General features: G+C 28.2%; 1 protein-coding gene across 6 annotated transcripts in view; it reads right to left on the reverse strand.

The window, feature by feature from the left end:
* Positions 1–1,333: 1,333 nt before the first annotated feature.
* LOC126734833 (uncharacterized) overlaps positions 1,334–25,009 on the reverse strand; it is a 108,339-nt gene continuing 84,663 nt past the window's right edge. For all 6 annotated transcript variants that reach the window (XM_050438598.1, XM_050438592.1, XM_050438594.1 and 3 more), the window contains exons 9-17: positions 23,551–23,694; positions 9,292–9,420; positions 9,138–9,237; positions 7,837–8,033; positions 7,547–7,783; positions 4,220–4,406; positions 3,901–4,165; positions 1,857–2,093; positions 1,334–1,803 (exon numbers count right to left, since the gene is read on the reverse strand). In XM_050438598.1, the coding sequence (XP_050294555.1) occupies positions 1,642–1,803; positions 1,857–2,093; positions 3,901–4,165; positions 4,220–4,406; positions 7,547–7,783; positions 7,837–8,033; positions 9,138–9,237; positions 9,292–9,420; positions 23,551–23,694 (1,658 nt within the window). In that variant the 3' untranslated portion in view covers positions 1,334–1,641. The remainder of the gene's footprint in view (positions 1,804–1,856; positions 2,094–3,900; positions 4,166–4,219; positions 4,407–7,546; positions 7,784–7,836; positions 8,034–9,137; positions 9,238–9,291; positions 9,421–23,550; positions 23,695–25,009) is intronic.

Consider the following 25,009-nt stretch of genomic DNA (forward strand, 5'->3'; position numbering starts at 1 on the left):
ATCACCTTTTTTCAAGATGGCGCCCAACAGACATTTTGAAACATAGAGTTGTCATTTATACGTAAAAACCTGGACATGTGACACTGGCCTATTTTAACAAAGAAATTATATATTTTTTACCTTTTGATAGTTTCGTAATCAGAGGATTTAAAAAAGAATTAAAAAATAAACACAAATACAAAATTACGATTGAAAACTCTCTAACTTTACGATCATTGACAGTTAACATTTGACGGATGGATATAATTCAATCACCTTTTTTCAAGATGGCGCCCAACAGACATTTTGAAACATAGAGTTGTCATTTATACGTAAAAACCTGGACATGTGACACTGGCCTATTTTAACAAAGAAATTATATATTTTTTACCTTTTGATAGCTTCGTAATCAGAGCATTTAAAAAAGAATTAAAAAATAAACACAAATACAAAATTACGATTGAAAACTCTCTAACTTTACGATCATTGACAGTTGACATTTGACGGATGGATATAATTCAATCACATTTTTTCAAGATGGCGCCTAACAGCTATTTTGACACATAGAGTTGTCATTCATACGTCAAAACCTGGGCGTGGCTCATTTTTTACTGGCACATCATTAATATCAAGAAATTAGGCACTTTACAACTTCTATGGTCTTTTAACTTCACGATCATTGACAACTGACATTTGACGGATGGATATAATTCAATCACCTTTTTTAAAGATGGCGCCCAACAGACATTTTGATACATAGAGTTGCCATTTATACGTAAAAACATGACTTATTTGACAGTAGCCTCTTATAACTAAGAAATTAAATATTTGTTAACTTTTTAAAGCTGTTTAATCGGAGGATCTAAAAAATAATTAAAAAATAAACAAAAATACAAAATTGTGCAAAATTACGATCGCGAACTCTCCAACTTTACGATCATTGTCAGTTGACATTTGACCGATCGATTATAATTCAGTCACCTTTTTTAAAGATGGCGCCCAACAGCCATTTTGAAACATAGAGTTGTCATTTATACGTGAAAACCTGGGCATGACTCATTTGACTTTTACAATGAATATTTTTTACCTTTTTATATATCTCTAATAAATTAAAAAATAAATAAAAATACAGAACTGCGCAGATGCAGTTGAATATAATATCGTTTAAACGTAGTCAAAATTGCAAATTCTCCAACTTCATGATCAATGATAATTGACTGATCGATTATACCTCAATCACCTTTTTTCAAGATGGCGCCCGTCCGACATTTTGAAACTGTCACTTCCACCACGCCTAAATGGAAAATGAAGGTTTTTCAAGTTTTTCACAACTTAACAGAAAAAAAAAAACACATTTTAAGATAAACACTTTATTCTTCATTAGAAACGTTACAATATTATATTACAATAAATAAGTGAATTAAAAATATTACATTTTCTTATACCTTAGGGGAGTTATATTGCAATTTGGGTGGCATGAGCACAGAAAAGAAAATATATTAAGACGAATATCATACTCATTTAAATTATGCACATAATTCCAATAAATCCACATGCCACCATTCATTCAAGTTCCATAGCTAACTTATATACAATATATTTTATTATAGGTTATTATTATACATTATACATTTTCTTTTAATATAATAATTATATCATTTACTAGGTTTTCGTGGCATTTATCACCTCAAACCCGGTCAGTTTAGCAGCGGTAGGCAACGGATCGGACAAATCGTCCTTAGAAGTCTGATTATAGTTGTAACCGATATCGTGCGAACGTACTGGATAAGTCAACTGGTTTCCTCGATCCCACGAGTATAATTCCTATATAACATTAAGTTTAATAATGGTTTAATTAAAGAGGTATTTATAGTTACTTTCGTTTTATGGTTGTAGCTCAACATGGTGGTTTTTCTAAACGGGTTGGAAAACTGTAAATTGACGTCCAGCAGAACGTTCTTGTATAAATCGAAAGCGAACCGGATCTTCGTGTTTCTTTCAGTCACACTGTCGACCGCATACAATACTCCGCACACGATGAACATTTCACCCACTTTTTGATGTTCTATGCTGATGTTCCACGTGTATTGGGGGGACATTTTGTCAATATCAACCTGGAAATAAAGGAAAGTATTGAAAATGGTTTATTTTTTGCATAGTTCGTTATTAAAAGTTTAGGGTTGATCCTAAAAGAAAATGATAAAAAAAATGTTTGGTTCAAGGATATTGAAGTACTCATTAATTAAACAAGGCCTTGTATTTATAGAGGATCTTGGACCAATTTATTTCATCCCTTAAATGACCACGATCAAATTTTGAATTCTGAAGGGACTAGTGGAATCCTCTCAAGGATTTCATGGGGCAATTGACTTATTTATTTCTTCCAGGCAATTGAAGTCACTTCTTACTTTTTTTTTAAATTACAAAGTTAAGCATGAAAGGATAGAAGGAGGTTGATATCTCGAGCTTTGTACTTCCTGCTTTCTTGATTTCAGGAAAAGTCTCAAAAAATGCCTTCAATTAGTTGAAGAATTCAAGATTCAGTATTGTTCCTACCCTTAATTGCCTGGAAAAAATCAACTAGGACTTCAACGACTGAGACAAATTAAAAACCTGGAGAATGATCCAATATTGTTCTTCCCAGGAATAAACTAGTTCAACTGCCTGGAAGAAGAAAATCAATACTTTAAAAAGTGGGGAAATATTCAGAAATTTCAGTTTTCCTGTCTGGAAAAGGGAGAAACTACATCTGCTGCCTGGAATTACCAAGAAATGACTTCAAGTTGTGACCTAATGCTTTCACCAAATTAAAAAAAAAAAAATCATTCAGACTTACTCGTTACCCAGTGCCTTCACCAAATACTTCTAAAAAAAAAAAAAAAAGACGTCTAAATTTTACTTGTTGGCCACCAAACTTTACTACATAAAAAAAAATATTTTACTAATAATCAATCCGAGGGTAAATTCACCCAATATTTTGCAATACCGTTTGTTATAATACCTGTACATTTTTTTTCCAAACACAGGTAAAACGTCAAAGTCATTTTTCGTACGCAAAGACCAAAAATTCGTCTACATGAGTTCGAAACTCATTCGGCTGGTGCAGCGACAACTCACGAGAAAACTATCAACCTCGGAGGGCGGTGCGATAATCAGATCCCAATTCTATCGTTTAAAGAAAACCCAAAAGAAGTTCACGCAAGATGACGGACGTCCAGTTCATTTGAAGAAGGGGCTGCCCGATCAGATTTTGTATAAACTCACCTGGATTATGGTCCTGACCGGAAACCTGTTCGGCTTGAAGACGTGCATCTACGATTTGAGCCTGAAACCTTTTTTGGATTCTTTTTAATTTACTTTTTAGGTATTTGATGTGAATAAAAGTGTTACACTGAAGCCTTTATCTTCTTTTATTATTAAATATTATTTTACAGTAGTTTCTTATCATAATTCACGTAGTTAAAATCATTTCTTAAAAGAACGTTACACCTTTTCTTAGTAATTCCAAGCAGTGTCAACTCTTTTCAATCTCTTACAGATAATTAAAGTATTTTTTTATTAATTTCATCAATTTTTCCAAATATAAGTAGATTCTTTACAGTGGAAGCCATTTCTTATTAATTCCGGGCAGTTGCCACTTATTACAAATAACCCAAATCCAAAAATCTGTAGACTTTAACGTCCTATAAAAATAAACCAAAGCTGTAACTACTGAAAAAAAAATTAAAGAAATAGCATTAAATGTCTTAAATTATTATCAGACTCCTTAAATAAAATAAGGATTTGGCCTGAAATTAGTTAAAAAAACCTTCAACCCTTTTTCACCGTTTTATCAAGCATACACCCTAATCGATTAAGAGACAATCCTGATCTTTTGGTGCAGGAGCCATATAATACAGATCCTTCCTAAAATCGTCTTACCTTCATCACAGCAGTATTATTCGAATCTTCCACAGCGAAAATCAACCATAATCCATTCTCGTCCACACAAAAATCGACGTAATTATGCTGCCCGGAATATAGTTTGGACGTTCTATTCATATCCCCGGGTAGATCCAACGAAATGGTGCTTTTATCTGCTAAACTGTACTTGAAAATCCGTTTTGTCCCTTTGACGTTGTAGAAGAAGAACCCGTTGTAGACCACGTGGGAGTTGCCGCTGAACGGGTGGTCCAGACGATACACCCTGGAATATATTTAAATTTTATTAGATAACTTGATACAAAATTTGCAGACTTACATTGACGGTATGTTCTTCCTATAAACGGTTTTATTTCGATATTCGATCAGTTCGTTGGAGCTGGTCTCGTTGGTAACCCAAATGTAACCGGGTTTGGAGTCTGGATGCGCGTCTGCCATCCAGCAACCAAAGTGGAAATCCGAGAAGCGGTTGTAGACCGGTTTACCAACTGCGTAGAGCAAACAATCTACAAGAGAAATGTATACATTAAAATTTGATGATTTTTTTCCTTTTGTATAGGAATTGCATTAAAAAATTATTATTTTTTGACTTTTTGGCGCCCAACAGGTGGAGAACCTACTGGACGAGTAAATTGAAGAATTTCATGAGGACAGGGTGGGTTGTAGAAATTCTGGATTGGGATGGTTTTCAAAAGGTTTATGAGGTAGTTTGTAACGAAATTGAAGAAATTCTTCCAGGTAGTTTAATTAGTTTCTTATTAACTTTAGCTAGTTACAATTCTAGTTCTTCTCGTCAAGTTGGTTCAATTATATAATGAATTTTTTATTTTCTGTGTTAAGTAGTGCCTTCCAGAAATTTCCAGGCAGTTGAAGTAGTAGTAAAACATTTTCTATATATTATCTGGAATCAAGAGAGTAGCCTACTGTCTGGAAGGAATCCATTACATTTTCTGGAAAAAAATACCAGTCTTTTTTCTGACCATTAATAAAAGACATATTTCGTTCTACTTCTAGGTAGTTAAATCCAGATAATTAAAGAATACTACTGAAAGTGTAACCCATCTCTTGCTAATAAGTGGAAGTACTGAGTCTGAGGGAGAGAGCTAATGAATCAAGGAAGGAAGTTTTGAAAAAAATATTGATGACAATTAAAAAAATATATTAAAAAGCCAACGTGAAAAAAAATTGGAAGAATGGTTAGATAAAAAGAGAAAGGTTATAAACCTTTCAAGAATATTTGAACCGATATAAGAAATAGAGATAATAAAATTGTAAGACCATAAATAGAAGCAAAATAAAAAGGAGAGAAAACCTTCGAGACAACTTAAAGGAATTTTAAGAAACTTATTAAAAAAAGAGGATAGCTATGAACACGAGGCAGTTTTTGATTATTGAACAATAAATAGCTGATCAGTTTTGCTCAATCTCATCCAACCTAACTCAACTTAATACAACCCAACCTAACCTAATCTAATCCAGCATAACCAAACTCAATCCAATCCAACTTGACTCAATTCAACCAAATCAAAACCAATTCAATTTAACTTAAACGATTTTAACCTTAATCAAAAGTCAAAGTCAAAATTAATAATTTTAAAGCCTCATCAATTTTTCATTAAAAATAAAATTGTTATGGTTTCGGCTAGCACTCATTGGCCATCGGAATTGATTAAATCATGCTTTTATTGATTTTTATAGGTTATCGATCAGGAATCAATTAAATTATTAATACGATGCAGCTTTCTTAAACAAAAGATGTTAAAATTTAAAAACTAATACCTTGATTATCAATTAATCATGTTAATGATTATAAATATTTATAAGCCATTGTAAATTATAATTTAACAGATCTTGTTAGCAAAGTCGATGTATGTATTTCAACTTGAAATGTATAGACTTTGTTGTTAGTAATTAATTGATGAAATGAACATTTTATTAAGCATCAACTCTGAATTTAACATACTATTATTAATGATGTTGATATTGTTTGAGATTATTTCGATAGGCACTTATTGGCTAGGAATTGATTAATAAATAGTCAACTCAATTATTCTAAAAGATCAGAATTCAATAAAATAATTGTCATGATAAGCTTGTGTTAACTATAAATGAATAATTTTAGTGACGCTATCGGGAAAGAATTGATTCAATAAATTTCCTAATAATTATTGATTCTTAATATGTTTAGAAAATTCTATTTACCAGGATTAATTATTAATTAATTATTTTATTGATTAATTAATAATTTATTTGAGTAGAACAAAAATAATTAATATGAATTTTTATTGAAATAAAACAATTGCTGGGTGGTCATCACTGTTCATCAAAAGATGGGATTGTAAAACAATTGCTAGATATTAATGGAAATTGTTAAAGATCAATGTTAAAGGGAATTTTTATTAAATAAAGTAAATAGTTGATCAGTTTTGTTTAATGTAATCCATCCCAACCCAATAATTTAACCCAACTTAATCTCATCTAATCCAACCTATTCAACCCAATAAAATATAATTTAATTTAATTTTAACTATTTTAACTTAAGTTAAATTATGAAATTTGGAGCCTCATTAAATCTTAATTAAAAAAAAATCGTTATGCTTCCGAGGACCAGTTATCGGCCAGGAATTGATTAAATCATGATTATAAAATCATTTAACAAGAATTAATAAAATAATAAAGCATAAATAATTGATTGATGAATTAATGAAAAAAAATTATGATTAATTATTGATTTTGAAAATAGATTATTGATGATGTTGATATTTCATTAGTGACCATGATTTTATTGATTCTAAAGGTTTATCAATCAGGAATCAATAAATTTGTTGATATGATGAAGCATTATTGGACAAAGCAAATTAAAATTTATCAATTTACTTTATTAGTAAAGTTATTGAAATTATTACTTTGATTATCAATTATTCATTTTAATGACTATAATTATTTATCAACTAAATATCAATAAAAAAATTGCTATGTTAACTTTATGTTATTTAAAAATTAATGATGTTGATGATTAATCTTTTTAGCAATGAATTGATGAAATCAGCATTTTATTAGGCATCAACTCTCAATTAATAAAATTATTATTGATATTGGTTGAGATGATTTTTATACATTGATAAGTAAGGATTAAATTACCATCTCAATTATACTAAAGAATCAGGAATCAATAAAATAACTGCTGTGATAAGGATTTATTGTTGATAATCTTTACATTAAATTAATTGAATTGGTTTCTTGAATTGTGAAGGCTAATTAATAAAATAATTATTATAGGTGAATGAATTACTTATATTAATATCTTGGATTTACGATATTATCTTGGAGTTGAGAAAATGATTAATTTGTCATCTTATAGATCATGAAGATTCTTTTAGAAGAAATTAATGCAAATATTGTTTCGATTAGGGTGAGTTCTTATCGTCCACTAATTGATTAAAATATAATTTTATTGATTAATAATTTATCTAAGTGAATTAAATTATTGAAATGCCTGATAATCAACAAAACAAAAATAATTGTTATGAATTTGTATTGAAATGAACAATTCCTTGGTGATGATTGCAAAGCAATTGTTGCATTTTAATAAAAATCGTTAAAGATCAATTTGTAATATTTTTTTTATGTGATATAACTCACAAACCTGTGGTTCTGGTCAAATTCACTGTTTGATACTTGATATCCCCGTAAGGACGAATCTCCCATCTGGTAATCAGATCGATCAGACTGACACCACCTGGACTACACTTGACGTTATCACATCCAGGACATGGTGGAGGTACCGGACATAAGTTCTCATAAACCTCCTTGATCGGAGGTAAAATTCCCGATACAGATGGGAAGTATTGGCGGCTAAGGTAGAACCTGGTAGGATCCATTTCTGAAATTGATTAAAATTTTATTGAATTATTTGAAGATGCCACGTTTGCTTACCCTGCAGTTTTATTTCTCCACTGGTTATGTCTTTCTCGTTTTTACTGATGCAACGATAAAGATACTGCATGTCGTCGTATGTTACCCTGGAAATGTTCAGTTGCATGCGGGATTTGTATCGGTGTCGCACCTTCGAGTTGTCTATGCGGAATTTGTCACCGGTTTCTAATAATCTACCGTCGGAGCGTTCCCAGTATCTAAAATCAAACATTTTTCCTAGGATAAGAAATAAGGCATAAAGTTGGTTCTTAGCGCCATATTTTAGGCATTTTAGGCAGTAATAAACTTCGAGTCGAATATTTAGGATCAATAGGAATGATCATTGTCATTGGACACACCACAGGCACTTTTCTCTTTCTTTCATGCTGTGTATAATCTCCTGAAAGGACTCTTCCTGTTTTTTTCCTTATTTCATTGGGAACGTGCCAATTTATTCCAATAAATATAATTTTTTTTATGGGTCATTGAAGCTATTTTTTCAGCATAAAAACTCCTTTTCCAAGATTTTTAAATTTCTTTTAATGTATTTCAATTTTAAAAGTAAAAAAAATAATAAAAAATCATTTTTTCAATAAAAAAAACATTCTTTTTTACAGGTCATTGAGGTCAAATTTTGGAATAAAAAATTAATTTTCTTGGCAGTCAAATTTATTCCAATAAATTTAATGTTTCTTACAGGCAGTTGAAATTACCCTTTTTCCGAAAATCATTAGAAAAGTAATTTTTCCAGGCTGTTTAAGCTTTTTTTTAAACTATTCCAATAAATTTAGTTTTTTTTTAACTTCTCCCTCTCTGTCTTTTAACTCATTAACCAATACGGTCTACTCATAAAAACAATCGCACCAAAACCGAATTCCAGATTGCTCGCCCATTTATCCAGAATAATCGAACAAAAGACATTTTTATATTATATTATATAACCTTTTGCGTGATATTTTCCAAACAAAAGCTTCCGTTATATAAACCAGTACAATAAAATCGAAAAATTAATAAAAACGGAAAATTAGTTTTATAAAATTGCACAGATGCATATTTAAAATAAAAATGGAAACATTTATGAATCAAAATGGTTTTTTTCGGTCCTCCGAGCCGGATATATTGGCCAAACAAATATGAAGATTAATGTGTATTTAATGCTAAAATATCAATGGATTTGGAAATTGAAAGTCTATTTATCAACGTTTATATTATTATATTTATTAAGAATTAAAATTTTGTAATTTTGAACGACGTAATTTTTATTTTTTTTTGGAATAAATCAGTAATACTTAAAAAGATTTTTTAAAATTTTAATTATATACCTGATCGGTTCAGGAAAAGCCTCAATATCACACTCCAGGACAGCAGTAGACCCATTGGCCACCTCCACTACAGAGTTGGCAATTTTTATTAATGGTGGAACTACAAAAAAAAAGTTTTTTAAAAATATAAATAATTAACAAAAAACATACTTACAAGCCACTTCTAAATCAAAAGTATGATTGGCGGCTGGAGGAATTCCGTTATCGGCGGTACAAAGGTACTTTCCCATGTCCTCCCTGTTGACCGTGGTGATGTTTAGGGTCGAACCGGTTACGTGAGAATCTAACATTTAAAATAAAATGCCAAAAAATTTTTATTGGCGTATAAATTCACTTTATTCCAATATTATTTTTACAGCTATAGACTGAAATAAGGATATATAAATGAGAAATCGACTTTTCCACCTTTTGCTATATCATCGCTTAATTTTTTTAATAGTGTTTGGATCGCCTGAAAATAGTGTTTTTCTCATTTAATTTATCAAATTATATACGAAATACATCACTTTATTTCCATACTCTTTTAATTCCCAGACTGAGATAAGAATATACAGGAAAAAACATCTTGTATTCTGGCTTTTTAATTTTTTTTAAATTAATCTTTATTATTTATATTATATACAGTTATTACTTACTACTATTGACATAAGGTTTTTTTTAATATTTTTAATTTATCCTTATTAATTTAAGAAAAAAAATTACGGATTATCTTATCAAATTTTAAGGCATGTAGGGTTTTTCTTGAAATATTCCAATAAATTTAATGGTTTTGTCTAAACACTTCAGAATATTTTATAAACGCATAACGAAAATAACTACCTGTCACTGTGTTGTTTTTTCAATATAATTTTTTGAAGTAAAATTTAAAGTTTTTTTCTAGACACAAGTTGTTTGTTACTTCCAATTTATTTTCATTAATTAATGTTTTTTACACAAATAGTAATTTTTTTCAGGCCTCTAAATAGTTTAAAGTATTCCTATTGATTTATGTAATATTTAAACAGCATTTTTTTAAATAATTTTTTTAAATTTTGAGTTGAATTTTTTAACAATGTATTCCAATAATTTTTTTCAAACTTTCAAACAATTTAGTTCATTCTAATACAAGTAAATAATTTTTAAATAGTAATACAAATACACCGTCTCATATCTTCCATATGAACCGTAGCAAAGAGTCAAACATTGCATGCCACTTTCAATTTATATATTCCAATAATAATTTTAATTAATTTTTTTTACAAACAGTTGGATTTTTTATAAATGTATTCCAATAATTTCTGTCAAAGTTTCAAAAAATTCAGTTGATTTTAATACAAGTAAATAATTTTTAAACAGTAATACAAATACACCGTCTCACATATTCCACATTATGAACCATGTTAATGAGCCAAACAATGCACATGAGAAAACTTATAAAAAAAATAGAAAAAAACAAATTTTTTCCTATTTTCAAAACTTTCTAAAACTCCATTTAGAAACTTTTCGTATTAACCGCGTGGTAAAAAGCACCTGCGGTCCCCTTCCAGTATTTTAAATAAAACGAGACACAAATAGCCCCGACACGGTCCGGAAATACGAGTGTTTTCGAAAGTACAAAACGGCGAGGTGAAATAAAGTTACGTTCGAAAAGGGAAATTTTATCTGCGTAATTAATGGCAAAAGGGTTTTCATTTACACACAGAAGGAGAGTAAATGTTATTTTAACATTAAGAGAAGAGGCGGAGGGGCGGATGCTTTAAAGCTTTTTAACGAAAAAGGCCAATTTGTTAATTAGAGTTTGTTTTGTTTCAATTTGCCTGAGGCTTGTTTGTTGTTTTATTTCATTAAACATTAAGTTGAATTCGAGGGACTTTAAACAATTTTTTATAAGCTGAAAACTTCGATAGATGCACGTGACTTGCTATAAATAGATCACGGGGACCGAGAGCTTTTACAACGTGGGATTCCAAAAATAAATATTTCCAATAATTATTGATGAATTGATGAGTTTTATAGCATTTGCTTGGCATATCATGAAAATACCATGAACTGTCTAAGGAAAAATTATTGGAATAAATTAAAAAAGAAACTTCAACTGCCTGTAAATAATTTAAAAGTTTTAGAAATATATTTTGTTTAATTTACATTGTAAATAGCATAAATTAATTTTGTAATTTTCTTTAAACTTATCAATTCTTAAAATAAGAAATAAAAATTAAATGCCTTGAAAATGTTCCTTTTATGCGAAAAAATAACTTTAATTGTCGAGAAAAAAAATTAAAAACGACAACTAGAGTGAAAGAAAATTATTAAAAGAAGTTAAAAAAGAAACTTCATCTGCGTGCAAATAATTACAATATATAGGAATAATAAAATTAAATAGGAGTAATTAAATTCATTGAAGTGAATTAAAAAGAGCTACTTCAACTGCCTAGGATGTTGGCTTAATATTTAAAAAAAAAAATTCAATTTTCTAAAAGAAAAATTTCAACTACATGTAAAAATATCAAATTTATTGGAATACATTTTTAAAAATTCTTAAAATATCTGAACAAAATCATTTTAAATTAATACTTTTAATGCTTGAAGAAACTACTACTCCAAAAAAAAATTAAATCGAATTAATAAATTGAAAATAACAAACAACTGCGTCTTATTTACTTTGAAAAATTACTATAACTGCCTTGATAAATTATTTTATAGGCCATAAAAAGTATTCAACTACGTGTTCAAAAAAAGTCAAATTTATTGGAATAAATTTAAAAAAATATATTAAAATAGGTTTTAAATGGTTACTTTTATTGCTTGGCAAAACCAGTATTCCAAAAAATAAATTTTTGAAATTAATAAAATAATTCGAATGAATTGAACATAACAAACAATTTATAATTTACCTCGAAAAATTAAAAAAGAATTTATTCGAATAAACTAAAAATTAAATCGTAAACCATCTGTACAAAGTTCAATTAGTTAATATAAATTGAAAATTACTATATTTATCAAATTTATTAAAAAAACCTTTACTGATTTTAATAAAAAATTATCTTAACTTTAATTGCTTAGAAAAATGATTTTATATGCCAAAAAGGCAAATTTTAACTGCTTATAAAAAAATCAAATTAATTGAAATAAATTAAAAATTGCATCTAGAATTGCCTGGAAAAAAATTGAAGATATTAGAAAAAAACTAAACTACCTTAAAATTATATGAATTTCGTAAAAACTGTTTAAATTTATTGAAATAATAATTATAATTTTAGAAAATATTTATACTTAATAGAATATATTAGGAATTACCTTTTTTGTCAAGTTGCATTATGTGAAATTAAACGTCAAATTGTTAGAATTTATTAAATTCATTAAAAGGGATAAACTGAATTTAATAACATGAATTTTATGTTAAGAAAATTCATCGGGTTAAGTTAAGATAAAATTTTACTAAATTAAAAAAAGAATATTAATTATTTATTAGAATAAATGCAAAAAAGGTACATGAATTATTTATGCATACCATGCAACTAGGAAAAATTTAATTAATTAGAATAAATTAAAAATTACTTTGGATGTCTTAGGTAAAAAATTCAATTGCTTGTAAAAAAAAATAAATACAACTATTAAAAAAAACTAACATTTATTTTATATGATAAAAAATCTAAATACTGCCTTAAAACTACACAAATTCTGTAAAAAACAATAAAATTTAATAAACAAAAATTATACTGTTTATATAAGTATTTATTTTTATTAAATATAAATATTTATATAGGAACTACTTTTCTTGTTAAGTTACATTAAATGCAGCTCGTTAGAATTTAATAAGTTCATGAAAAGAGATGAATTTAAAAAAAGAAATATTAAAGTAAAATTAATTAAGTACTAAAAAAAAACAACTTTGGGTTAAAAAAAATTAATACGGATAAATAGAAGGAATAAAAAGAGAAAAAAACTTAAGAATTTCTTGGAATAAATGAATAGGGAGTTTTTCCAATGCCGAGAAAAGTTAAAAAGTTATTTGCAATGCTTGGAAAAAATAATTGCTAAAAAATTTCAAATTCTTAAAAAAATATTGGAATACACAAATACAAAAAATAAACTTTACAGAAATAAATTAAAACTTGCATAAAATTCAAAAAAAAAATATTTTCACTACCTTAAAATGACACATACTGCATATAAAAATTTAAAAAAATATATATTAAATAAATATTTTAACAAGTTTCTTGCTTGATTTATTTATAGATTAAAAAAAATTGGTATATATATTTTTTAAACTACAATTATCTACAATAAAAAAATCATATTTTATTGGAATAAATTAAAATTTACTTTAAATAACAAACATTATTTACACATATTATTTAAATAAAATCAATTGCAATTTCTATAAAAAAGTGAATTCTGTTTAAAAAGACATACAAAAAAATTTAAACATTTCGGAGCAAAAAGAAGTACATTGTATTAAAATCACGAAAACTGCTTAAAATTGAGATTAGTAGATAAAATTAAAAAAAAAAAGATAAAAAATAGAATTAATAACAGAAATATGCCTAACTCAAATAAAACTGCTTGGAAAAAAAATAAAATGTAATAAATTAGATTATTAGAATAAATTATAAATAAATTTAGATGTCTGCTGAAATTATCCCTGAATTGCATGCAATTATCGGAAGATTTGTCTATAAAAACAATTTTTTTAAAAGCAGTTTAACCTTCTTTTAACGAGAAATGCTTTACACAATAAAGCAACAATTTTTGTAAATTCATGAGTATTTAACGGCATATAAAACAAGCCTTTTTTCTGATCCGTTTACGTACTAAATAAATAACTTATTGACAAGATGGATATTTTCCATGAAAACAGATAACAAGATAAACAAGTCAAAGTCGTTAATACCACACATCGGGATTATACCGCGTCGAAAACGCGGTTAATCCCCGAACGAGAACCGATAGTTAATGAGTTTGGCCCCAAAAACTCTTGTTGAAACCTGAAATCGGTTTGTCTAGTTTCACCCCTAAAAGTTACACGTTGGAAAAGTTTAGTTTCGGGTCTTTAAATTAAAGAAAATCACGCGTATCGTATTCGAAAAGGATTTGAAGAATAATAAAGTTTTCCACCCCCGTAAATTTCATTTCTGCGACACACGCGGTGACTGTTACAGAACTCGTAAAAACAATAACAAGGGTGAAATTATATCTGTCGTCCTGGGGGATTTGTTCGTTTCTCATCGAAATAAGGGTGGAAAATGAGTTTTATACTGAACTCCTTACATGACTCTTCTAAAGGATTTTATTGGAAATTGAACTTAAGTACTCAAAAATACTCAAGAACTGCGTAGAAAAGCACGCTTTAAGAAGTTTATTAACCTTCTTAAAAATGAACTGCTTGGAATAATATGGAAAAATAGGTTAAAAAAATTAATAGCTAAAATAGTTTTTAGCTATTAATTGCTTAGCAAAATTGGCTAAAGAATGGCAAATAATTTGATATCATATTATATAGATAGATATTTTACTATCTATCTAATTACCTCTAAAAACTAAAAACCAGATTTTTCAGCTAATCCACTCTAGTCTAATAAAGTTGTAAAATAAAAAAAAAACAAACAAAGTAATATAGTAAAAAACTAATAACGAAATTAAACAAGAAAATCAAGAAAACTAAAAAATATTTAATAAAAGCGACTCGAAATAAGGCTCGTAAAGTGACGCTTTTGGTTGTCTTTTAATGCCATGGAATAATACTCAATGAGATCACCTTAAAATATGTCTTCTAAAGGGCTTTACTAAAAATTGAACTCAACTAGTCAAAAGTTACTTAAGTAGCATCAAAATTAGTTTTAACTGCTTGGAAAAACATGCTTTAAGAAGTTTATTAATCTCCTTGAAAATGAACTGCTTGGGATGTATGGAAAAAATATTAAATTAGCTTTTAGTTAAGAATTGCTTAGTAAAATGGGTAAAAATGCCAAATTATTCGATATTTTATTAAGTATAATAATCCATTCCGGACTGAAGAATTCTTTTAGTAATTTTTTATTTGTGGGCACCCAATTAATTATTTTATGATAGAAATTGTCCCTTGAGGTACTTTTTTACATTTTCCAAACATTGGCTGCGATTAACGTATTTTTGCCAGAAAATGCAATGGTAGGAAAGAAGTGTAATTGTAGCTAGTGTCTGGAAAATTTAAAAAATTACCTCAACTCCCTGAAATTAATTTTTATTTTATTATTGGTAAAAAAAAGGAAGGATCGATGTATATTTTTCTGAAAATTAAACTGACCCTTCTGTATTTTTTCTAGGTAATTGACTTCTGGAAAAATTAAACAAATAACTCAATAGCCTTAAATTACCTCAACTTGCTGTCAGTCTAGATAAGATATTACAAAATACATTAATATAATAAAGAAACAAAAACAAAATTAAAAAAGGTAATCGGGAAAACTAACAAATATTTAACAAAAATCGTTAATAAATTTATATCAGGATTCAGGGAGAAATTTCTATAATTCCTCTCATTCCCAATTTTATACAAGGTTACTTTCTCTTCTATCCTCAACTGCCTTGAAGAAAAAAATAATTTAAGTGATAAGAAATAAATCCTAAAAGAATTCCTTAGTACCAAATAGTTAGTCATGCTCTAAACGATTAAAACACCAACTTTTTTGCTCCATTTTATTTTACAATTTTTACTAAGATAGGACTAAATCAAGCCAGAAAAGTTCAATTCCATATCCTATGAGTAATTAAGTAAAATATTTAATTAAGCGACCCTTATACCATTTACAACTATATAAAACAACACGTTTTTAAATTTTCATGTTTTTGCCATTTTTTGACCTCACTTTGTTGTCATTCTGAGCAGTTCATATGAGTGAGATACTTTATTTCTAATTCTTAATTTCTTTGCAAAAAATATAAAAAAAGCTCCTCAGCTTTTTACGAAAGCCTGCGCAATAAGTTCTTAAAATAAAAAAATCAAAACAAATTATTAAAGTGAAGAAACAATAACAAAATTAAGCAAGAAAACCGAGAAAACTAAAAATATTTATTAAATAGCATTAATAAAACTGGAAATAATGCTCGTAAAGTGACGCTTTTGATATATTTTGATGCCATAATACATTAGGAATCAGGGAGAAATTGCCAAACTGTCTGAAAGCAAAAAATAATTTAAGTGCCTAGATATAAATCCTGGAAGTATTCCTTAGTACCAAATAAACAATCATGCTCTAAATTACCAAAACACGTATTTTTGCCCCATGTTGTTTTACAATCTCTATCTAAATAGAGATAATCTAGCCTGAAAGGTTCAAATCCATATATGCACTCTAATTTAATAAAACATTTTTTAAACTACCTTTATGCCCTTTACGACAATAAAAAACACGTTCTCATTTGTTCCATATTGAATTTCGGTAATAAAAAACGCATTCATTTTAATTGAAATCGTTTTAAAACCAATTAATTTTTTTTTCTTTTTAAGCCAACATGGATCGAATAATCTATTATGTATTGTATATAACAAAACTGTAAATTAAAATTTAAATAACGATTTATTGATTAAACCATATAGAGGTCTCACCTAAAGCCTTTATTAAAAAACTTTTCCAATAAAGAACATCGATAAAACGAAAAGCGATTAGGGTGGAAAAAAAGAGGCCCTCAAAATCCCTTATCAATGCCATTGTCTTAAGAGTTAAAATTTTTTTAAATTCTTTCTTCTGGGGAAGTGCTTAATTAAGGGCATTTATAGCAAGAGAATTTAAGGGAAAAAGTTTCCTCGTGTTCCTGTTAAGCTATAAACTAAGTTTTTGTTTTCGCAAAAAGTTAAATTGAAAATAGTATTAAAAGTTTCCTTAAAGTGAAGTTTCGTGACACCGAACAGACGTAGAGTTTATAGACAATGTGTACAGGTATAGAGTTTTATGGAAAGTTTTCTTAAAATGCTTGCGAGGGATAAAGTTTTACGTTAAGAGGGAACTGGAATCTAACTAACTTTAAATGCTAAAAAACTTACAGTGCAGCAACTAATCTTTGACATTTTTAGGGGAAATACACGTCAAAGCACTTCATTCGTATTTCAGTTGTTTGTCATATAAACTGGTTTTTAATTTGTTTTAATTAATTTAATTTTTTCCAACTGTGTTTTTATACCGTTGGCAGATTTCTTTAGGTATTCTAGAAATTTTAGGATAAAAGTCAAAATATATTTTTAAATAAATTTAAGGATGAAGTGTGAGAGGAGAAGTATGAGGTTAATCTTGAAATCCTCTCCTTAATCAAAAAACACCAAAAGCGTCGCTCTACGAGTATTATTTCCAATTTTACTGCCGCCTTTTGTTAAATAATTGTTAGTTTTCTCGGTTTTCTTATTTAATTTCGGCATTGTTTCTTTTCATTATTATTATTTTTTCTTTTATTTTAAGAGTTTATTGGGTAGGCTTGTGCAAAACACCTGATAAACTTTTTAATATGTTCTGCAAGGAAATTAAGAAAGAGAAACAACATATCTTATTCAGAAATGAATAAAAGAGGCAATAATTTGAAAAACGTGTTTTTTATATTATTGTAAGTATAAAAATATGTAATTCAATTATCCTACATAGAATATGGAACAAAATAGGGCAAAAAACTTAATACTTTAGTAATTTAAATTAGTAACTAAGGAATTCTTCCAGAATTAATTTTCTAGCTCTTAAATTGGAAACAAGAGGAATATTAGGGCGTTCTCCTTGACTCCTAATATTCTATTGCATTAAAAAATACCAAAAGCATCACTTTACCAGCATTATTCCCAGTTTTACAAACCCCTTTTTATTAAATATGTTTTAGGTTTCTACATTTTATCGTTTAATTTCGTTATTTTTTCTTTACTTTATTTATTTATTTTATTCTTTGATTTTAAGATTAAGTAGGCTTGTGTCAATCAGCTGAGAAACTTTCTTGAATTTTTTTTCAGGCAGATGGATGTATCTATTAGTTATTCCAGGCAATTGAAGATAAGATGCAAAACATATTTTTATGTAAAGAATGTAAAACATATTTTATGTAAGAATGAAGTGAGAAAGGAGACTTATTTAAAGGTGATCTCATGGCATTAAAAGATAACCAAAAACGTCACTTTACGAGCCTTATTTCGAGTTTTCCTAAGTCTTTTATTAAATATTTTTTAGTTTTCTCTCGATTTTCTTGTTTAACGCATAACTTAAATAGATATGAGTCGCATTATTTATTAAATAAAATACGATAGTTTTAAATAATAGACCATTTAAACGCCGGTTAAATATTTAAGATATTTTTAAAGAATTTTTTCAAAATGCCTTTATTTCTAGACACTTCTGTTTTTTTAATTTTCTTGTTTAATTTCGTTATTATTTTTTTACTTTATAAGTTTGTTTTATTCTTTTATTTTAAGAACTTTGTTTCTTAGGCCATTATTAAATTGAGAAAAGAGTAAATTGCTATTCCAGGTATCTAAAATGCTATTCCAGGTATCTAAGGATAAAAGACAAAATATTTTTTGGTTAAAATTGAGGCTAAAGTGACAAAGAAGAAGATCCTTCCTATATTAATCTATGGCATCAGAAAACACCAGAAGCGTCGACGTACGAGCATTATATCCAGTTTTATTGAGGCTTTTTGTTAAAGATTTTTTAGGTTTCACAATTTTCTTGTTTATTTCTCGTATTAATTTTTCACTTTATTACTTCTTTTTTTTATTTTAAAAATTGATTAATCAGACTGAAGTAAATTAACTAAATATTTACAAAATTGAAAATAATATACCAAATATTTTTTTGTGTGAAATGGGGGATAAAATAAGAAATTAATAGTATTTAAAGCTGATCTTAATATTTTTCCATGGCATTAAAAAATACTGAATGCGAACATTATTTCTAGATTTATTATCCAACAGCTTTATTATTGCGTTTTTAGTTTTCTCGATTTTTTGGTTAATTTCGTCATTAATTAATAAACCGTAGGAAGAACTACCCCATTATTATTTTTTTAGGTAATAAGGAAAAGAGACCAATTATCTTTTGGCATTATATATAGGATGAAGAAAGAAATGAGTGTTAAGGGTGATTTAATCGACTATTGCTCTATGGTATCAACAAAAGCGTCCCTTTACGAACATTATCTTCAGTTTTACTAAGACTTTTTATTAAATATTTTTTAGTTTTCTCAATTTTCTTGTTTAATTCTCTTATTATTTTCCTTATTTTATTAGTTTGTTATTTTATAAATCTATTAGGTAGATTTAACTAGATCAACTAAACAACTCTTTTTTTAATTTTTCTTACTAGACACTTATTTTAGACTGAAGAATTTTTTAATATCTTTTACGGTAGTTTAAGATGTAATACAAAATATCTTCTCGAGTAAAATGGGCGTTGAAGTGAGAAATGTAGAGTACATATTTTAAGGATGATCTTATTGACTATTGTTCCATGACATCAAAAAACACACCAAAAGCGTCAGTTTACGATCATTATTTCCATTTTTAGTAACACTTTTTATTAAGTATTTTTTAAATTTCTAGATTTTCCTGTTTTTTTACTTTTATTTATTTTTTTTCATTATTTTTATATTAAATGGGGGTGAGGTTAGAAAGGAAACGAATTAAATCGCGATTTCATTATTCCATGGCATCTAAAAAACACCAAAGCGTCGCTCTACTATTTCCAATTTTACTAAACTTTTCCCTTAAACTATTGTTAGTTTTCTCAATTTTCTTGTTTAATTGTCTCAATATTTCCCTTTATTAATCCATTCTGTCCTCAAAACTTATTGGACCTGATTTATTCATTTGTCCATCTCTGCGAGCGAATATTCAAACCACATCCATTTACTATAAAAGCTGTATCACCATCATGAATGACCCTTCAAAAGCGGGTCAATTTCAAATAATGTACTTTTCGCCTTCCATTTACCTCATCGATCTGACGGCCCTAATGGACAGTTAAGTGGACAGTGCTATTACGATCCAATTTAATTTCGACTTCAAGCACCAATTTCCCGACCGATTAATTAATGGTGTAACTCCCTGTATATCAAATGCTGTAACCTAGAACACATAGCATATTAAAACGTGTTTTATACATAATAAAATTAAAACATTGAACACACCATGAAATATAGGGAAAATTGATCATAAGCATGATCGCAAACATTCATTAATAAGATAGCAGAGGAAGAAGGAGAAGATGACTAGGCTTGAGTCAATCAGCTAAGAACCTCTTAATATATTTTTATTTTTCACGCACTGGATTATTTAAATAAATATTAAATCGTTCCTACTCACAGAAATTATAGAACAAATTGGCGGAAAAATGGCAAAAATTGATCATTTTGCCTGATCATCAACTTCACTGATGATTTTTTCGATACTTTTCTTCGTTTTTAGGTACATGATATCTTTTGCGTAAAATGGAGGTTCAGTGCAAAAGCAGAGGAATTAAATGGTGATTTAATTGATCATTTTACTTTAGCATTAAAAAAAGCGTTGCTTTACGGGTATCATTTCCCATTTTACTATCGCTTCTTGTTAAAAAAATTGACACTTTAATTTTCCTTTTAATTCCCACTCTATTTTTTTAATCAGTGTATTTTTTTGCCATGTAGTTGAGGATAGAAGACAATATATCTTTTCGTGTAAAATTGGGAGGATTTTAAGCGCGATCTTTCTGACTACTAATGTTTTATGGCATCAAAAAATACCAAAAGTGTCACTTATTGAGCATTATTTACAGTTTTATTAACCCTTTTTATTAAACATTTTTTTTAAAATTTTCTTGTTTAACGCATAACTTAAACTGATATGAGTCGCATTATTTATTAAATAAAATACAATAGTTTTAAATAATAGACTATTTAAAGGCTGGTTAAATATTTAAGATATTTTTAAAGAATTTCTTCAAAATTCCTTTATTTTTAGTCACTTTTTCCAGGCAGTTGGTTAATTCTTTTAGTTATTCTTGGCAATTGAAGAATATGTAAAATGAAGGATAAAGTAAGAAAGACGACATATTTAAGAATGATCTCATTGATTGCTGTTCAATTACATCAAAAAACACCAAAAGCGCCTCTCTACGAGCATTATTCTCAATTTTATCAACGATTTTTCCTTAATATTTTTTAGTTTCCTCAATTTTCTTATTTAATTTCATTATTATTCTTTTACTTTATTAGTTTGTTATATCCTTTTATTTTAAGAACTTTGTTTTCAGACCATTATTAAATTGAGAAAATAGTAAATTGAGCTATTCCAGGTATCTGAGAATAAAAGACAAAATATGTTTTGGTTAAAATTGAGGCTAAAGTGACAAAGGAGAAGAATTTATGGTTGATTTTAAAATCCTCCCTTTATTAATCTATGGCATCAGAAAACACCAAAAGCGTCGTCGTACGAGCATTATTTTCAGTTTTATTAAGGCTTTTTGTTAAAGATTTTTTAGTTTTCACAATTTTCTTGTTTAATTTTCTTATTAATTTTTCACTTTATTACTTTTTTTTTATTTTAAAAATTTATTAATCAGACTGAAGTGAATTAATTAAAGATTTGCAAAATTGAAAATAAAATACCAACTATCTTTTTGTGTGAAATGGGGGATAAAATAAGAAATTAATAGTATTTAAAGCTGATCTTAATATTTTTCCATGGCATTAAAAAATACTGAATGCGAACATTATTTCTAGATTTATTATCCAACAGCTTTATTATTGCGTTTTTAGTTTTCTCGATTTTTTGGTTAATTTCGTCATTAATTAATAAACCGTAGGAAGAACTACCCCATTATTATTTTTTTAGGTAATAAGGAAAAAAGACCAATTATCTTTTGGCATTATATATAGGATGAAGAAAGAAATGAGTGTTAAGGGTGATTTCATCGACTATTGCTCTATGGTATCAACAAAAGCGTCCCTTTACGAACATTATTTCCAGTTTGACTAACACTTTTTATTAAATATTTTTTAGTTTTCTCAATTTTCTTGTTTAATTCTCTTATTATTTTCCTTATTTTATTAGTTTGTTATTTTATAAATCTATTAGGTAGATTTAACTAGATCAACTAAACAACTCTTTTTTTAATTTTTCTTACTAGACACTTATTTTAGACTGAAGAATTTTTTAATATCTATTACGGTAGTTTAAGATGTAATACAAAATATCTTCTTGAGTAAAATGGGCGTTAAAGTGAGAAATGTAGAGTACATTTTTTAAGGATGATCTTATTGACTATCAAAAAACACACCAAAAGCGTCAGTTTACGATCATTATTTCCATTTTTAGTAACACTTTTTATTAAGTATTATTTAAATTTCTAGATTTTCTTGTTTTTTTACTTTAATTATTTTTTTTTCATTATTTTTATATAAAATAGGGGTGAGGTGAGAAAGGAAACGAATTAAATCGCGATTTTATTATTCCATGGCATCTAAAAAACACGAAAGCGTCGCTCTACTATTTCCAATTTTACTAAACTTTTCCCTTAAACTATTGTTAGTTTTCTTAATTTTCTTGTTTAATTGTCTAAATATTTCCCACTTTATTAATCCATTCTGTCCTCAAAACTTACTGGACCTAATTTATCCATTTGTCCATCTCTGCGAGCGAATATTCAAACCACATCCATTTACTATAAAAGCTGTATCACCATCATGAATGACCCTTCAAAAGCGGGTCAATTTCAAATAATGTACTTTTCGCCTTCCATTTACCTCATCGATCTGACGGCCCTAATGGACAGTTAAGTGGACAGTGCTATTACGATCCAATTTAATTTCGACTTTAAGCACTAATTTTCCGACTTTAATTAATTGCGTAACCCCCTGTACATCAAATACCGTAACCTAGGACACATGGTATATTAAAACGTGTTTTATATATAATAAAATTAAAACACGTAGTTTTCGCTTTATCGATATTTTATAACAGCAAAATTTATGGTTTTATGTTCCTGCATGGGCCAGCAGTAGTAATTTAAAATTAGCAGGGAATTTCAATTTTTTTTAAAGTAATAAATATGTTGTTTTTGTTAGTGGAATTTATGGAAGCACTGCTAAAATATTTTGGTTAAAAGTACAAATTAATATGGTGACTTTTAGTTGAAGAGTGGTATTCCGGCCGCACGTAAACTCGTTACAAGCATATCCGGGGAAACTTTTCCCAACTTCGGACTAAACGTCCCGTTAACAGGGGCAATCGAGGGTTTTGATTAACAACGGTTTTTCCGACAGTCCCTTAATCCCCTTTCGGGGTTCAGGGTTTTTGTCTTTGTCACGCAAATTGCGTCGGAAATTGATGGAACGTCAAACGACTCTTTTTATATAGTCTTTAAAGCGTTCCTTCTCAAAAAACCAAAGGACAAAGTCATCATTCACACCAGAAATTAATTTCTCACATTTAAATTATAAAGTTTGTTACCTTGCCATGCTCCTCGGTTTATGGGCTTCCCATCCAGCCTTTGCCAAGTTATCTTGGGCGAGGGGTTGCCTGTTGCCGAACAGTACAGACGCACCATTTGCCCCTCGTCGACGCTAATGGGTCCCGAGAGGCCCTTCTGAGACCCTACAACGAATTTCCTTAATTTTATTCTCTAATAACTTTAAATTAAATTATTTATTAAAAGAGTATGGAAATTATACGACTAGTTAAATATAAAACTGTAAGTTTCCTTGGTTCCTTTATAGCATCCTTAATGATGGACATGTTTCTATGCCCGAAACAAGTCGGATTAATATTTTTTTAAATAAATTTAGTGGAGGATGACCGAAGTGTCTTTAGTTACCCATTGACCTATTGACTCCACTGCATGGACTACTTTAACTTCAAATATAAAAAAGTGGCATTCGGGTCCAATTAAGTTATGCATCAGTATAATGTATTTTTAATGAATGAAACCTTAATTAGATAAACTTTCAGAACTGAATTATTAATATGAAATGTACATTATCCCTATTTAGATAGAAATTGTGGAATAAAATAATGGTATTTCTACCATATAAAGCTTGATTATTCATTTCTCACTGAAGAAATTTTCCAGAAATAATTTATTTTTATATAAGAGACAAAATATTATGTAAAATTAAGGTTAAAAAGAGAAAAAGAAGAATTTAATTTTGAAGAATTTAATCTTTCTTTTGATTCGATCAGCTAATAAACTTTCATACCGTACTATCATTCAGTGTACTATGAGGGATGAAAGCGAGAAGAGTGAGGTGCTGAAGGGTGATCTAATTGACTATTGTTCCATGGCATTAAAAAATAACAAAAGCGTCGCTTTACGAGTATTTTTTCCAGTTTTACTAAACCCTGTTATTAAATATTTTTTAGTTTTCTCGATTTTCTTGTTTAATTTTCTAATTATGTTCTTTATTTAATTAATATTTTTTTCGTTGATTTAGGAATTTATTTATTTAAGTGAAACTCGATTAGCACAACCTGCAAAAGAAAATAAAACAAACAGCTGGAGCATATAGAAAACAGACTTTCTTTAACATACAAAATAAACAGGGACACAAGATAACACATAGAGAAAAGCTATTTGAGCGATATTAGCAATCTCTTTGCAGATGATAGGGCTTAGTTAGAAGATAATCTGGAAGATGACTTGTCGGGGCTATCAATTGCAATAAATTAAGGTTTAATTTTTAATAAATCAAACCTTAATATTTTGAGTTGGTTTTAACAAACTTCAGCGAGTGCATTTTGTTTTCAATGGCTCCCAACTGGATTTTAACTAAGTACAGTATATAAATAATAACTTCGAAATAATGATTTATCATCGTGTGTCTACAGGAGGTTATCATAAAGGCTTAGCCCTCCATAAAATTGACATATTTTCGCATTAAGTAAGCTTGATCGATAGGAATCAGAGAGGGAT

The sequence above is a fragment of the Anthonomus grandis genome, chromosome 4 (assembly GCF_022605725.1).
Source record: "Anthonomus grandis grandis chromosome 4, icAntGran1.3, whole genome shotgun sequence".
NCBI classification, from domain to species: Eukaryota; Metazoa; Arthropoda; class Insecta; order Coleoptera; family Curculionidae; genus Anthonomus; species Anthonomus grandis.